At 43.0% G+C, this 15,881-nt stretch overlaps 1 protein-coding gene across 2 annotated transcripts in view; it reads left to right on the top strand.

Annotated features, from left to right (window-relative positions):
- MEIS1 (Meis homeobox 1) overlaps positions 1-15,412 on the top strand; it is a 107,457-nt gene extending 92,045 nt beyond the window's left edge. Inside the window, exons 10-13 of one of the 2 annotated variants that reach the window (XM_030945212.1) lie at positions 9,663-9,721; positions 10,934-11,023; positions 11,291-11,386; positions 13,857-14,119. In XM_030945212.1, the coding sequence (XP_030801072.1) occupies positions 9,663-9,721; positions 10,934-11,023; positions 11,291-11,349 (208 nt within the window). In that variant the 3' untranslated portion in view covers positions 11,350-11,386; positions 13,857-14,119. Of the gene's footprint in view, positions 1-9,662; positions 9,722-10,933; positions 11,024-11,290; positions 11,387-13,856 lie in introns of both variants that reach the window. The other variant, XM_030945211.1, reaches the window with a different exon arrangement.
- The last annotated feature ends 469 nt before the right edge of the window (positions 15,413-15,881 follow it).

Here is a 15,881-nt window from a genome sequence, read left to right as displayed (position 1 = left end):
AAAAAACTTCTTTTCTCTCTTCTGGGGTGGTCTCATACTCAACAAACTTTTTTTAGTTGGTGCATTAATGTTCGTAACAAATGTGATGTCAGGCGCCAGGGAAATAAGATGGAATAGGACCCATGCAAACATTTTCCACTTGCTCTTTTCTCCTCTCCTGCTCTAGCTTTGCTCTGCAGGATCAGGGTAGGGGTCAGAATGCTTTGCTTGCTTCTTATTATTTAAAAATACTGAGATTCAGGTGTGCACCATCTCAAAACAAGAGTTTGGCTTTATAAAAGTGCCCATTCAGGACACTATTGTGTTGTGGAAATGCTGCATTGGAAGTAAGGGCAGTGCTTTGCACTGTCCTTCCAAATACAGTTCTCAGGTCTTGGTTTCTTTTTAGTGCAAGGAATATTCTTGATATATATTAAAAAAATTACATGCCCTCAATATATGAAAAAAAAAGGAAGACAGAAGGAGAGAGTAGTGGCTTGTCACTGCTTTGCAAGTCAGGCTTTGGTCTATTTTTGTCATAGCTATCTGAAGAGTGTTTACATATAGTTTGCCTTTCTGGTATTTTGTGCTTGCACAGACCTGATCTCCACCTATTTTGTGTCAACAGTTGCTGAGATTGGTGTAGAGTGATTAACCCTCACAAACTGAAACAGCAGCATGTGGAGAAAGGTGCCCTCAGAGACCCTCTCGCACTTAAATCAGACGCTTGCTCCAGGCTGCACCTGGAAACAAACTGCCTGGTTGAAAGCTCAGCCTGAAATAGTAAAAATGGGGCAAATGTTGCCTTTTTCTTGGTTAAATCAATTTTCTCTTATCAAAAATGAGACACAGCCAGAGGGGCAGGGTGAGGATGTGCTTTTGAGGGTGTGTGTTTTGCCCTGCCTACCCTGGAATGATTTTGGTGTAAGTGATGCATGGCTGGCTACACCAGCCTTAGCACCTACCAGCCTTTTCTTTGACTTTTCAAAACTAAAAGAAATGGCAGGAGATGCTGAAAAAACATTGCTTTCACAGTTGTTCAATGAAATCTAGGTCATGTAACAGTTTCATGGGTTATTTTGTTTCCCTTGCCCAGGCACTGTAGTCCTTGTGTCTTTTTTGGCTAGGGATAAAGCTCAATACTAATAGCTGCTTTTGAATTCAGATTTATTCCAGAGATGTCTGACTTCCCACCTGGGTTATAAAGGTGGTTTGAACCATCTGGGGGCTGATCCCTAAGCTTTGTCTGTCCCCTGTCTCACAAATTCTTTTAATCTTCAACATTCCTCTGACTTCCCTGTGTGTGTTTTGTTGGTGTTGTTTTCAGAGGGTGTCTTTTCTTCTGCCCTGAATATAATGCTGTCAGTAGTAGGATTAGAAGCAAAATTAATCACTTCACTTAATGGGAAATTATGTTTAGATAAAGTAGATTACAAAGTAGGCTATTAGTAGTGGTTAGAAAACAATGTTTTGAAGTGGGATGTCTTGGGGCACAGAGAGTTTGTTCAGAAGTATGGGGTTGTTTTTCAGGTTGGCTGTGACTCAGAGCTGTATCTTTTGTGGTTTCTGGGGAGAGAAAAAAAAAGGAAAAAAGAATTCAAACCAGTTTTTCAGGTGCCCACATCACACAAAGTACATCAATGTGCCTGTATTTGTTGTCTTGATTGTGGTGGGGAAGACACAACCACAGGAATAAAGCTTCCCTCAACACCCCAAACCAGTGTCTTGGGGTATAGACCAGAATAATGTCAAAGCTTATTTCATGTGCAAAACACTGGCCCTGTATATTTTCTCTTTAGGGGCCCTGAGAGTGTTTTCTCCCAAAGACACTTGTCAAGTTTGGGTTTGGCCACCTTGGGCTTTGCTTCTCCTTTTCCTGCCAGCTGCAGGAGCTGGTGTGGGGTGACTGGGTGTGGAGTTACTCCATACTCCTTCATTGCTTTTGGGCATGAGGAGGATGAAGGAATTCATCCAGGAGCATAGACAGGTCCTTTCTCACACCCTTCAGTGAGTGGGAACATGTTTAAACCAGCAGCCAGATGTGGAAGCAGCCTCTCTTCTTTTGCTCAGGCTGAAGGACAAGGCACAGCTTCCAACTCCCATGCTGTATGTGGGGTGGACAGGGAGGGAACAGGAAAAAGCTGTTTGGACAAGGCTCACCATCTGATGTATGGAAAAACCTTGGACCTCAAGGAGGACCCCTTGTGTTTAGAACACTCGTATGGCATGAGAAAGCTCAGAGATCATGCAGGCACTTCTCACAAACTCTACATTCCACCAAAAACGAGGTTATGCTGAGTAGATAGAGGACATTAAACTGCTGCAATAGGGAGGAATGTTCTCAAAGAAATAGCCAGTATTTTACTATCTGTTCTCACCCATTCCCAGCTTAATCCCTGCCATCAAATGGGGCCTGGTTTGCTGGTTTGATGTGATCTGCTGAAGAAAAGCTGCTGGGTTGCACTGCTGGTGTGCACCAGATCAGGACCCAAGTTACAGAGTCCAGGGAAGCTCTCCTGAAGGATCAGATGGGAAGTTGATGTTCAGACCCTTCTTGGAGCTGTGCAAAAAACACCGAGCTGGGAGATGTGCATCTCAGCCTGGGCTGCTCTCAAAGCTCTCAGGGAGCCTGCACACCCTCTGTTACAAGTGTTTTTGTGGGAGTCAGGATTTTGTCTGCCAGCATGTTGTCTGCGCAACCACTTTGTAGGGGCCAGTGCTGTTCTAGGCAGGAGTTAGAGCAGCCTTAGTGCTGCTCTACTACATGAATCCTTGCCATATTCCTTAAAGGCTAATTGTGGCACATGGAGATCAGCAAAGTACAGCTGCGCTGGGATTTAGGAGCAGGGAAGAGACGGGAGGTCAGCTCTGCTGGCGCTTTGCCATGTAAAGATTTCCCCTTACATCATCTGGCTGCTGAGGGCGAGTTTACATCTGCTTTGCACCCCGAGGGAATTGTGGTGTCAGGGAATGAGGTTGCTGAGAGTTCTCCCCAGTGCAGCCAAGACCTGCAACACTGTTCTGACTCCCTGGCATCGTTGGGGAGATGCCTGGATACTGGATCTGGAAATGTTCCACGTTGGCTAAGCTTTTTTAGGAGGAGGAGGAGAAGGAGAGCATACCAGAAAGGCCAACAGCAGCTCACCTGTGATGTAGAAGAGCACAGGAGATGGGCAGAGCAGGAAAACTTGTCTCCAGGAATCCCTTCCCCAGGCACAATTGCTCTTCACTCCTCCCCAGCAAGTCCCTTCCGTAATTTTCATTCAGAACTAGCCAAATAAATAGAAATAGGCCTCAGCTCCATCCTGCTGGAGAACAGGCAAAATTTTGCAAACCAGAATTGTTTGCTGCCCAGCTCTCTCCTAGAAAGACTCCTCAAGAAGCTCTGCAGAGAGATGGAGCTAAGGGAGCTTTTGGGACAAGAGAGAAGCAGGGCCAGGAGCTTGAGTGTCCCACCTCAATAGAAAGCCACCAACCATCCCTTCTGTGTCCAGAGGACAGGCCACCACCAGGGTCACTGCTACCCCAAGGCAATTACCATGTCTGCGTTTTTGGGACAAAACCATGGCGCTGGTACTGATAGGACAAGGTGGGGGGCTTTAAATCGAAAGGGGGTGGGGTTACTTTAGAAATGAGGGAGAAATTCTTCCCTGTGAGGGTGTTGAGGCACTGGAACAGTTGCCAAGCTCCCATGCTTAAGGGCTCAGGAGAAGGGGAGGTGGCCAAAGGTGGAGCTGGTGCGTGCTGGGCCAGCCAAAATGTAGGGCATAGCCAGCTCTCTTACAAGGAGCACATACCTGATCTCATCTCTCTGCTTTCTATTTTTGCCCTCGATATGCTCCCTGCATTAGCAGGCTTGGTTTGGATAGAGATTTGATAGCACTCTCCTGTTTGAGAGCAACTTTTCTGAATGCACAACATGAATCCATTGGTGGGGTCACATAGTAATGCTTGAAGTCAGAAGCTATTTTTAAAACTAAATTGCAGAACCACATATGGCTTTCATTAGTGCTTTACATCAAATTTGTCAGCTAATTAGTGGTTTTTCATCACTAGTTTTTGCATAGTATTTTATTTAATTCACTCTCCAATATTGTCTTGCGACACCCCTCAGCCCTATATACAGTCCCTGGCACTGGTGCTGTGCCAGCAGAGGAGGAAGGAAGAGGAGAGGAGAGCTTGCAGGAGACCTCTCTGATGCTCCTGATGGATGGGCTCTCTGTCTTTGGAGTATATTCCAATATTACGTGTCTGGAGTGGGCGGTGAGCAGCCCTCATACTCTCTTCCCTCCCTACCTCCATTTAGTGTTGTAAATGATGTATTGCAGTCCTGAACTGTCTTTGGTGAGGAGGAGGAGGAGGAGGAGAAACCAAGAAAAGTTGCCAAACATGATTTCATAAGGTTTGACTTTAAATTGAACAAAGTTTTTTGAGTGTCTTGGATTTTTTTTTCTTTAAAAATAAAGGGAGTACAGAGAGCATGGATCGCTAATGACTGCTAGTTACGGGTCATTAAGCTCACTAACTGACTTCAGGATCAGAACTTTCTAATAATGGCAGTAAGCACTCTTTTAACATTTATTTCTCATTTTAGGGATAGGGAGATGTGATTACCATTTGAAAGTCTGCAGTTATTTTTTCTGTTCATAATTACAGAGGCAGCTTGCTATTTTCAAGGCTGTTTTTAAAACATTTGAAAGTATTCGGTGAAATAATTTCTTGTTGGTATGGGTTTTTTTTCCTTTCCTTTAACTGACTCTTTTAAAAATCTCTGGAAAACAAACACAGAGAAAAAAATGAAAATATGTTAAAATAAGGACTAAAGCAGTTACTGAAGTGTAATAATCTTGGTTTATAGCATGCTTTCCATTTAAATTGGTTTTATTAGAGATAAACCTGTTAAGCGTTGAGGAATTAAGTGCTGAATAGAGAATGTTGTTTTGCTGCTGTATAAATGAAGGATCCCACTTGCAGAAAAGAGTGAAACTGGTTTTACTAGTGAATTATTTGCCAGTTTGAAGTGCTATGTTTACTTTGGCATCTGTTATAAAAATGATGATTTGTTTGTTGTCAAGAGGGATACTGGTTTTCTTCAGAGTGGCATGAGAGATTTTAGCACTGGGGTTTGTAGGTAATGTGGGCTTTCTCATTCTTCTTACGCCTGGTTTGCTAGAAGGAGCTCAAGGAGAAAATGAGGCAGAGAGATTTTCGGGAATTTCTTGGCTCTGCCAGTGAAACGCAGACTTCTGACATGCAGTGCTTTGGGACAATATTGAGAGGGAGCAGCCTATGACTCCAAGTAGCAGAAGTCAGTAATGGTGTGAAGCTCTCCTCATTTTGGAGGGCTGGGGACGGAGAAAAATTCAATAGACCGCAAAGTCTCGGCATCTCCTTTCAGACAGCTGGTCCTGGAAAATTTCATTCAAAGACTGCAAATTGGAAGTCCCCACAATCGCTCTGTCGATTCTTGAGCAAAGGTGACTTTGGAAATTCGTGACAGCAGAGGAAGGTCTTGTTTTATTCACTCAACAGAAGTGAAATACAAGGGGAAGGGAGAAAGAACAGATCTGTGCGGAAAATGTCACTTGGGCTGTAACCTGAGCCTTAGCGAGCTGTGCCTTTTGGAGGGTTTGGTGACCCTCTGAAAATCCTTGCTCTCTGGCTGCTATTATTGTAGCCAATTTCCAACTAAAATAAGTCTTTTGTCATCACTAGCCATGCAGCTTCTTGCTGAGAAGAAACAAAACTTGTGCGTGGCAGCGAGGGCGGCCAAGCTGAAGGTCAGAGTGCAGAGGCAGATTGCTGCATCCCTGGGGCTGGGGCTGGAACTCACCCGTGGGACCAGCCATGCACCAACCAGGGAGTCTGCCCGTGACCTCTGCAGACAGACCCCAGGCGAGAAGCCTAAGAGAAAACATCCTAGTAAACTGCAAATGGGAGAAAATAGGGTTTCTTCCTCCCCTTTAGGTTTATGCAGGTGGAATTGCTGGGTTTTTCTTGCTTTTTCAGACTTTCAGACATGGCAGAAAGTGCAATCCCATGTGTCTGAAAAGAACAAGGAAAAGTTAACTTGAAAAAATTAGGAAATACTTCAAACTTCTGTGTTTGCCCAACTGTTCAAATGTTTTCTCCATGCCAGATCCTTCCCTTCACAAAACAAAACAACAAAAGAAAAAATCCTCTAAAAAAATGGAGGAAGAAAAAAAAAAAGGCAGCCCAAGGCATCACTTTGCTGAGTGCAACTTGTACACTGAGGGATGTTATGTTGTTGTGCCACTATTGATCCAACCCTTTTGAGGCAAAAAACTCAAGCCAAAAAATCCCCTTCCTCATCAGAGCAAAGATACGATGACACAGAGCACGGGTGTGGAGAAAAATACTTCATGCAAGCCTTTGAGCCTGATTGGCTCTTTACTCACATGAGTAAGGCTATACATCTGTCTTAAGTTTTATGCTAAATCGTATTTTGATAATACTCCATCTCAGTAGTAGTTAGTATGCAAATACCTTTTTTAGGTCCTAATTTCTCTGAAGTTTTAAAGATTAGAGTGATTTAGAATTTCTTTCTCTTAAGATAGGTGAATATGAACATTTAGCAAAAGGGGAAGGGAGATTATTCCTGTTAGCTTTTCTGTTCCATTGTTTTTGCTGATGTACAAATCAGCCTGGCACTTCGGAAATTCAAAGAGTGATCAAAAGATCCTGACTGTTCTCTCAAAGAAAAAAACTAAGAGTATGAAGAAATTAACCACATGCCAGTATATTTCTGCAGCAACAGCTAATTTGCAGTTTTGCTTGCAAGAAGTTCTCAAATGTGATTTATAAACATCACAGCCTGTATTGTGCTCTCTCAAGGCAAGCTACGTTAATTGTTTTAATCTGATAGGTTCTTACAAATTCTAGGTTTGGGATGCAGGAAGAAACTTGAAAGTGAATACTTTCTTCTTTTTTTTTTTCTTTTTTTTTTTTAATGCTCAGTGGTTTGGAGTCTACTATAATGCAAAGTAAAGCGTTGTGTTACAAAGGCAGGGAGGATGGGACAGAAGGTTAAAGGGCATCCTGGAAACAAACAGCTGGACCAGTTTATTTAAACAGATACAAGGATGGGGAGCTGACCTCCGTTTGACTTCTAGTGGGAGGAGCAAGAATGTCATTTTATTACTTTGCCCAGAAGGAAAATGTTCTTGTGTCTGAATTCCCCCCAAAGACATCCAAACACTGAGCTGTTTGGCAGAATTGCTACTTATAGAAAATACTTGCACGAATGCGTAGGAAGAAGATAACTGTTAAGTACCTGAGTGTAAAATGTTCTTAAAGCAGATATCCCAAACCATAGCGTGGGGCAAACAGGTGAGATTATGTTTTACCATAGGCACATCTTGTGGGTAATTATTGGCAAACTCTAGTATATAGTTTATTCTAGGATATTAGTATATGAACAATACTATATATAGTACAGTTTATTATTTTGAGGCACCCCTCTATCTTAAAAGTGCTTGTAGTTTGGAGGAGAAGGAAGAAAAAATCGTGAAGTTGAGGTTGTACATGCCTAATGTTGCTCAGCATTTATGTGGGGTAAAAGTTATTTCAGTGACCAGTCACTCTCACAGCTACCTCTCTCCTCCTGCCACACTACCAGGTCCTAGTAGTGAGGCAGGAGAAGGATGGAGAAAACACAGCAAGAGCCTTGCCAGACTCACAAAAAGAAATGGCTGAGGCACTAGGGTTTTGTGGTGTTGTTTTATTTCGAAGAGTTACTGTGAAAATTGCTTTCTGCAAATGCAGATTACAGATATTAAACAATTTTCTAATTGGTCATGGAGCTAAGGCAGCTAATGGGGGAAAAAAAGCAGGTTTTTTTTAATTGCTTTTTTCACATGGTGTTTGTGCTACACCTGTGCTTATAATGAGAAAGGAAAATTAGTCTAACCTTCTGCTCACATGATTCTAATTTTCATGGTTTGTACAAGATAATGATAAACTGATTTGCAACACTGTTTGCTGGAGTCGAGAGGGGGTGTTTATTGGAAACGTGTAGAAAAAATTGATCCAATACTGTTGCTGACAAAACATGACCTAGTTCAGGTGTAAGGTTTCCAGACTGGCTCCCAGGTTTGGTGCCTTTGAGCCTGTTTCATCAAGACAGGTTTGATAAAGACTCAACATCTTGATTAATTTTTGCAGGAGTTTGGGTAATGGGTGTCAGTGGGGAATGGGAGATAGGAGGAGTCTGAAGTCACTGTGCTGGTCTTTGATGAGGGCAAAAGAAACAGCATGGGGCAGTGGTTTGCTATTCTTCTCCCCTCTACTGAAGGCAAATGGGTGGGCAGAGCTGATTCCCGTGGAAAGATCCTGGTGGCTTTATCTCTGTGGTAGGAGAGCTCCTGCTAAGCCACCCCAAGCAAAGGCAATGAAAACAAGCACCAACTATTCCCTTGTGGACTTTTCTATTCCATTTCACAAGTGTGCTATTATTTAGCCCACACTCACACTTCTTCCTTTACTAGTAAATATTGTGGCATACATATTTTTATTATTCTTTTTCTCTCTCACAAAGAGCGCAAAGTCTGGTTATGCAGCTTTGCCATGACTAAGTCTCAATGTAGATTTTTTCCAAATGGATTTTAAGTAAACTTTCTGCTGAATGAAACCTCAAGAGAGATTCTTCAAGTGGTCTTAATTCAGACAGTTCCCAGCCATGGTTCCCAGCCTCCTGATTTCAGCACCATGAGGAGACCAGGGTACTTGTGATCTATCCCCTTCTTCTGTTTTTCTCCAAATTATTTTGAATATTTCCAAATAAGCATTGCAGGACTAACTGAGACAAAGAGCTACAAAAACACAAAGAGTGGGCTGCAGATAGCTATTTTTAAAAATGACTGTACCTCCTTTTTTTTGTTATTTCCAAAGATCTTCTTTTCATTGTTTGGGGGGGAATTTTCAGTAGTCCAGTAATTACAGTTTAACAAGATGTTTGCTGTAAATGGTCAGGCCTAGCTGGAGAAAACAGGATTATAAATTCAATTACTGTAAAGCTATGACCTCGCCTTGACCCCCTCAGACTTTGCATAAAGAGAGGGAGGGGGGGAAAAGCCCACCAAGAAATGGCTAGGAGGAATGCATGGCTCTGAAGTCCCCAGCAGTGTGACTTAGTGGTGATAAAAGTCCAGACGTTCCCTCATTTGATGGGGTTCTGCCATCACAGTTCATTATCTTAATAGTGGGCATTAAAAGGGAATTAGGTTTGCAAGAGGTAGGGACAGGTTTTGATAAAGAAAAAAATTGGAAAAAGAAGTCAGAGGACATAAGGCAGAAATGACACTAATGAGGGGGGAGGTAGCAGATGCCCTCATGAGCATCTCACCGGCTTCACACATTTTTGGTTTTTTGGTGCCCCATTCTGTATTGAGAAGGGCGTTGCTGGCATTGTTTCCTGAAAACTCAGCTAATTCCCCCATGAAAAGATGAAATGGAAGTGTCCGACTGTGGTAAAAAAGCAGGCAAACATAAATCAGCTTGGAAACCCCAAGGTTGTGCTCTCAAAGGTCATCCGGGTTAGAGGTTTAGCAGTATTTGCATCCCCATGCAGCCTGATGGAGAGCACCACAGTAAGGCGAGAGGGCTTGGGGATGGGTGGAAGACATCCCTTCCCTAACCATTTGCTTTCCTCTTTTTTCTTGCAGGTTTATTAATGCTAGAAGAAGAATAGTTCAGCCCATGATAGACCAGTCCAATCGAGCAGGCAAGTCCCCAGTAGTAACTGTATTCAAGCCACACAGGCAAAAACCATCCTCTAGCCATTCACCAGGAGATCCAGTACCTGGTAAATAAGTGAGCAGTGAATGCTGGGAGTGACTGACAATTAAAATACAAGCAACTTTCTTTCATTATGACTAATAATTTTGGAAAAAAAAGACATTGAAAATTCAAAAAGGGAAAGTAAAATGTTCCGTTCCATGACCAGACTTTCTGAACATGATCCAAATTATTCTTGTATTTTTTTAGTCATTGTTTGGAGTTTTCCTTCCCAGCTTTTTCTGCTCCTGTGACCACTCCCTGGTGCATGGCTTGGTGTGGAATTGCTGTAAACTTTATTACCTGTCAAAAGGGCAAAGGGGTCAGAATCACTTGTGGGACTCAGTAAAGTTCAAAGACATACAATGAGGTAGAGCTTTATGTGCTTTAATAACCTAAGCCAGCTTACTTCTGAAGCCAGCTTTTAATGTACAGTGAAAACCTCCAGTTCAGGTAGTGGTAGTTGTATAGGGTTGTTTTGTCCCTTGGCTCTTCTTTTGGAATTGCTGAGCATTTGCTGTTTACTTTGGAGGTATTTATTTCTATTTTTTTAAAAGACTTTACATTTCCACACGTTGGTTCTATTTGGGGTCTTGTCTCGTGGATCTCTGCGGGTATTTACCATCAAGGATTATCATAGCCCATTACTCCCAGTTGGTTTTGTTTTCTGAGTCTCCCTGCCAAACTCTCCAAATCCATTGTTGTCCAAGATGCCTTTGGGCCACACTTCCTCTTCAAGTACATTTGATTATTCGTCATTAGACATAAATATCTGGCATGGACATGTTCAGGTCCTGCCCTTTGAAGGCACAAGGGTGTAATTTAACACACTGAGATTTCAGTGTGACTATTCCAGCCATAAAATCCGGTTCCTATACAGGTTTTTACATTGACGTCAGCAGCAGCAGCAGCTGGAGCCGGGGCTCCTCATGTCTCAAGATTTCAGTTTGCTAACTTCGTTTCCAAACTTACAGAAGAACATCAGGCCAAAACCAAGTACGCCTGTTAGTCCAACAGCTAAATTCACACAGTAGATGTTTTCCCCTCTTTTTAGAGCTGGCATCAATAGCCCATGGGTTGGGAGGATTGTGTCCCGATGCCGTGAGAAGAGGTAACCATATTGGCTGTTGCTAAAAATAAATGTTCTGCACCTTTGCAGTAAGTCAAGGAACACCCTATAACCCCGATGGGCAGCCAATGGGAGGTTTTGTGATGGACGGCCAGCAGCACATGGGCATCCGAGCACCAGGTAAGCCCCTGGGCAGCATCGCCCACTCACGGGTGACCTCGGTCGCACCACAACAGGTAAACACACCTCCGCCCTCTGCCGCCGTCCCTGCTGACTGCTTGCCTCACCTGTCTTCTGCCTACCTTCCACACCACTGGAAACCAGGCGTCTCCTTGCTCGAGTGGTCCTGGACCCTCTGCCATGCTGTGTTTTGGAAAGGGGCTTTTGGCACTGTCTGTTGACTTTGCTCATTTTCTGGCATCTTCTTGGATTTTTATCTCCCTCTAGGACCTATGAGTGGAATGGGCATGAATATGGGCATGGAGGGGCAGTGGCACTACATGTAACCTTCACCTAGGTAACCAATGGCAAAGCCAGGGGGAAGTAAGTACAAACGAGGTCTTTGTTCTCACTTTGTCCGAGGGATATTTGTCTTCTTGCATTTCCCTATGTTCTCCCTGCCCATAGCCTCATGCTTGTTCCTTCCTTTCCATCCATCCATCCTACGCCTGGGCTCCTTTGGGTTTTCTCTCCCTCTGGTTCAGCTCAAGCTTTCCAAGCTCCCAAACCCCCCGCGCGCGCGCCGTACATTGACGCTGCCGTACATCGACGCCGCCATACATTGATGCTATTATCCATCCCCGAGCACATGACAAAACAAGGAGCAGCCAGGGAGGTGGGGGAGCCCGTCGTCTTGGCAACAGACTGATTTGCAAAATGTAAGCGGTCTGCAGCAGCACAGGGAGAGGAAAGAGCATGTCCCCAAAGTGTCATAAATCTGTCTAACCGCAGTTGATGCATGAGTTACATTTCTCCCGCTAACCTGCAAGACACCAAAAAAGCCAAACAGAGACTTCTCATGGGGTAGGGAAAAAAAAACGCCAAGCAAAACCCAGCAGCTTCACTTAGTTGCATTTTGGAAAGCAATGGATGAAACTTTGATTTTTTCCTTTTTTTTTCAAGTTTATTTCTCTTTGTCTGTCCGTCATAATGGGATTACGTGTGGCAAAGGAAAAAGAGAGAATACAAAATAGAGGTGTGCGCAGCAGGCTATGGAGCTTAGCCCAGGCTAATTGACTATATCCAAATTAAGTATGCCATCACTTGCAGTGTGACAAATGGATTTGACTTATTCAGTATACAAAAATAGAGATCATTAATGCAATCTTCAGTGGCAGACCTCGCAAAGGAAGCCTAGAAAAACTGTCCCAGTTTTTTTTTCCCTCTTGTCTTTTTCAAGGGAAAAATACATTATACAAATTTTTGGTTTTTGTTTTGTTTTTTTCTTAATAGTTAAGTGGGTTGAAACACCAAGACACTTGGTACCATGTTTTAATGGTGCCTTATTCTGTTTCTCTTGCTCTTTTTCTGGAGTTAAAAGAGTTATTTCAGCATCTTTGTTGTGCCCCCAGCCTATATTAACATAGGGTTTGAAGTTACCCAGGGCGAGTGTATTTCATAGTAGTCTTCTCTGAGCCCAAGTCAAAACTAAGTTTTAACAATTAGCTGTGAAAACATTCCTCTGAGCTTGGGAATGCAATAGCCTTATTACCTCATCATGAAAATTTCTAGCTTAGTTAATTTAAATATTGTTTCTTAGTTTCTGGGTCAATTAAATTTAAATGATGTATTTTATGCTTCGTGACCAATTAAATTAATAGGTTATTACAAAAAATATTATCATCTTTTTTGATTAAAGAGCTGTGAGTACAGTATATTTTATAAGCAATTTTCATTAGTTCAAAACTGTTCCTTTAGGCTAGATTAAGCAGCTATTCATTGCTAGAGCCTTGAGACCTGATTCCAAGGTGTTCGGCGCATTCACAGCGCGCTCTTACTTAGAACTAAAGCCAATTGAACCTACTTAGCAATAGCGTATGCCTTTCACCCTTGATGATTATGGAGCTTATAGCTCTCCGAAACAATACACCTGTCAGTTCCCATCAGCTACAGCAATCCAAGCAGAAGGCAGAGGTCCACAGAAAGCAGGAGGTTTTATTGTTTTAGGTCCAATTTTTTTCTTATTGTTCTCCCAAACCCACTGAAAGGTTTGACTGAGTTGGGAGTCTGATTTTTTTTGCAGCCAGAGGTGATCAGGGGGTAAAGAAATAATTGATAACTGTTATTGATTATGTATATATTTTTAATGTGTCTAAAAATACGAGTTTGATTTAGCAATCATACTTAGTAATCCTATCAATTTCAGCTTCGTATGAGGCCTTTGTTCAGTGATGTATGTCCTTGCTGGATTGCATCTCTTTGAATGGCGTGAATATTTGGGACAGATTCCAAGAGATCAGGCTCAAGAGCTAAATGAATAGCTGTTGATAAACCTTGACACCTATTTAACCCATTGCTTCTCCCAAGTCCCTCATTAGCTGCTGCAGATTCTCTGCCTTGTATTCCCAGCGTGCTTTTACAAGTGGGGAGGCGAAGGCAGGTGGCTAGAGTAAGGCCATGGGGAATGGAGCCCACCTGAGAGCCCTCCGTGTGGCATTAGCCATCTTCAGGCTGGCACCGCCTCTGGCATGCTTCCAGATCAGGAACATCTCCATTACATACATTCCTAACCATAAAGGCAGAAAGCTGTTTTGTCTCCATAAACTCTGTATTTGGAAGTGGGGGGATGTTCTTGGGGGTTCTTTTTGACCTGGGGGCCATTCCTGTTGCCATCACTGTGAGCCCATTCACAGACTCCCAGCTCCACAGAGGCAGCGGCACTCGCGCGCCCACGACTCCGCGCCCCGCCTCGGGCTGGAGCCCGGCCTCCCCGTGCCCCAGCAGAGCAGCCTCGCAGCCCAGTGCCACAGCCAGTCCCCACCACTCACCGCCGCCTCTTTCTTTCCCTTTGCAGGGCTGCAAAGTATGCCAGGGGATTATGTGTCTCGGGGTAGTCCAATGGGTATGAATATGGGACAGCCAAGCTATACGCCGCCCCAGATGCCCCCCCATCCTGCTCAGCTGCGTCATGGCCCCCCCATGCATACCTACATTCCTGGACACCCTCACCACCCAGCGATGATGATGCATGGAGGACCACCCCACCCTGGAATGCCCATGTCAGCATCAAGCCCCACAATGCTTCATACCGGCGAGCCAGCAGTGAGCGGACAAGTGATGGACATTCATGCTCAGTAGCTTAAGGGAAATACACGTTGTCTGCAACGATGGTAGATTTCAAACATTGTCTTTCTGCAATGACTATGGAGTTCTTGGCGTCAACTTTGGACCAAGGGACGTTCCAATTCTTCACAGGGACCCTGAAAAGCAGGAAAACACCAACTGAAGTCAACTTCTGGGGACATGCTGAATACCTATATAAGACATTAAGAAAACAAAGAGTGAAATATTGTAAAATGCTATTATACTGTTATCCATATTACGTTGTTTCTTATAGATTTTTTAAAAAAAATGTGAAATTTTTCCACACTATGTGTGTTGTTTCCATAGCTCTTCACTTCCTCCAGAAGCCTCCTTACATTAAAAAAGAAGCCTTACACTTATCCTGCAAATGACAGAAAGGGCTTATTTGCAGGATTTTTAGAGCATTAAAATAACTATGTCAGGCAGAAGAATCTTTCTTCTATCCTAGGATTTCAGCCATGCGCACTCTTTCTCTCCCGCCCCCCCTCTGTCCGTCTTTCTTCCCTTTCTCTGCCTTTCTCCCCATCTCTCTCCCTCTCTCTCTTTCTAGCCTGGGGCATGAATTTGCATGTCTAATTCATTTACTCACCATATTTGAATTGGCCTGAACAGATGTAAATCGGGAAGGATGGGAAAAACTGAAGTCATCAACAATGATTAATCAGCTGTTGCAGGCAGTGTCTTAAGGAGACTGGTAGGAGGAAGCATGGAAACGGAAAGGCAGTGTATTTGAAGCCTAATTGTCACATCAGAGCATCCTTGTCCCCATGCAGCAACCACCACCTTGTACATCACTTCCTGTTTTATGCAGCTCAAAACATGGACTGAAGATTTATTTTTAATATGTTGACTTTCTTTCTGGGCAAGACATCGGTCATGTGTGCATTTTTTTTTCCATAGTCCCATCATGGAGCATTTATGTATACATTGTAAATAAATTTTGTGCAAAAAGGACTGGAAAAATGATCTGTATTATTGCAATTTTTTGTAAAAGTAGCAGTTTGGTATGAGTTGGCATGCATACAGATTTACTAAGTGGGATAAGCTAATTATACTTTTGTTGTGGTTAAACAAATGCTTGTTGATAGCCTTTTTCTATCAAGAAACCAAGGAGCTAATTATTATTAATAATAATCATTGCACACTGAGTCTTAGAGTTTCTGATTGAAACAGTTTGGATTGTATAATAACTCAAAGCCCAGTTGTAGTAGTTTGAGTGCAGTAATGAAATCTGAATCTAAAATAAAAACAGATTATTTTTTGTCATGGTGACTCCACTGCTTGCAAAATTTGTTTCCTGTCCCCATGCAGTATTTGTAGCCATTTCTATCCCAGGCTGAGAGCTGAGCATCTACAAAATTCAGCTGGCTCTGGAGATGTTACCTATCATTTGCTATTTAAATATCAGCGTCATATTTAAAGAATGTAAAACTAATGCTACGCTGCATAAAGAAACTTTCTTGGAACTTGCACTGTAAATTGTCAGGATGGGAACTGTTGCCTTTTAATAAATGTAATATCGTAGGGGGGCATTATTGGACAGAAACTTGTAAATAGTGTTACCCCTTCTCCCTCCCAAATTATAGTGTAATACACAGTTCAAATTATTGAGTTTCTTAGTGGAATTGAGCATACTGAGGAAGGAGGAAAATAAAACTTGGCAAACATTGCCTGGGCAACGCATATCTGTAAGGGGATGAGGTGCTGCTGGACCTGTGCGAGCAAGGCCAGTGCA

This window comes from Camarhynchus parvulus, chromosome 3, assembly GCF_901933205.1.
Source record: "Camarhynchus parvulus chromosome 3, STF_HiC, whole genome shotgun sequence".
Lineage (NCBI taxonomy): Eukaryota > Metazoa > Chordata > Aves > Passeriformes > Thraupidae > Camarhynchus > Camarhynchus parvulus.
Note: the sequence above shows the minus strand (reverse complement) of the source record. Positions and strands in the feature narration are given on the sequence as shown.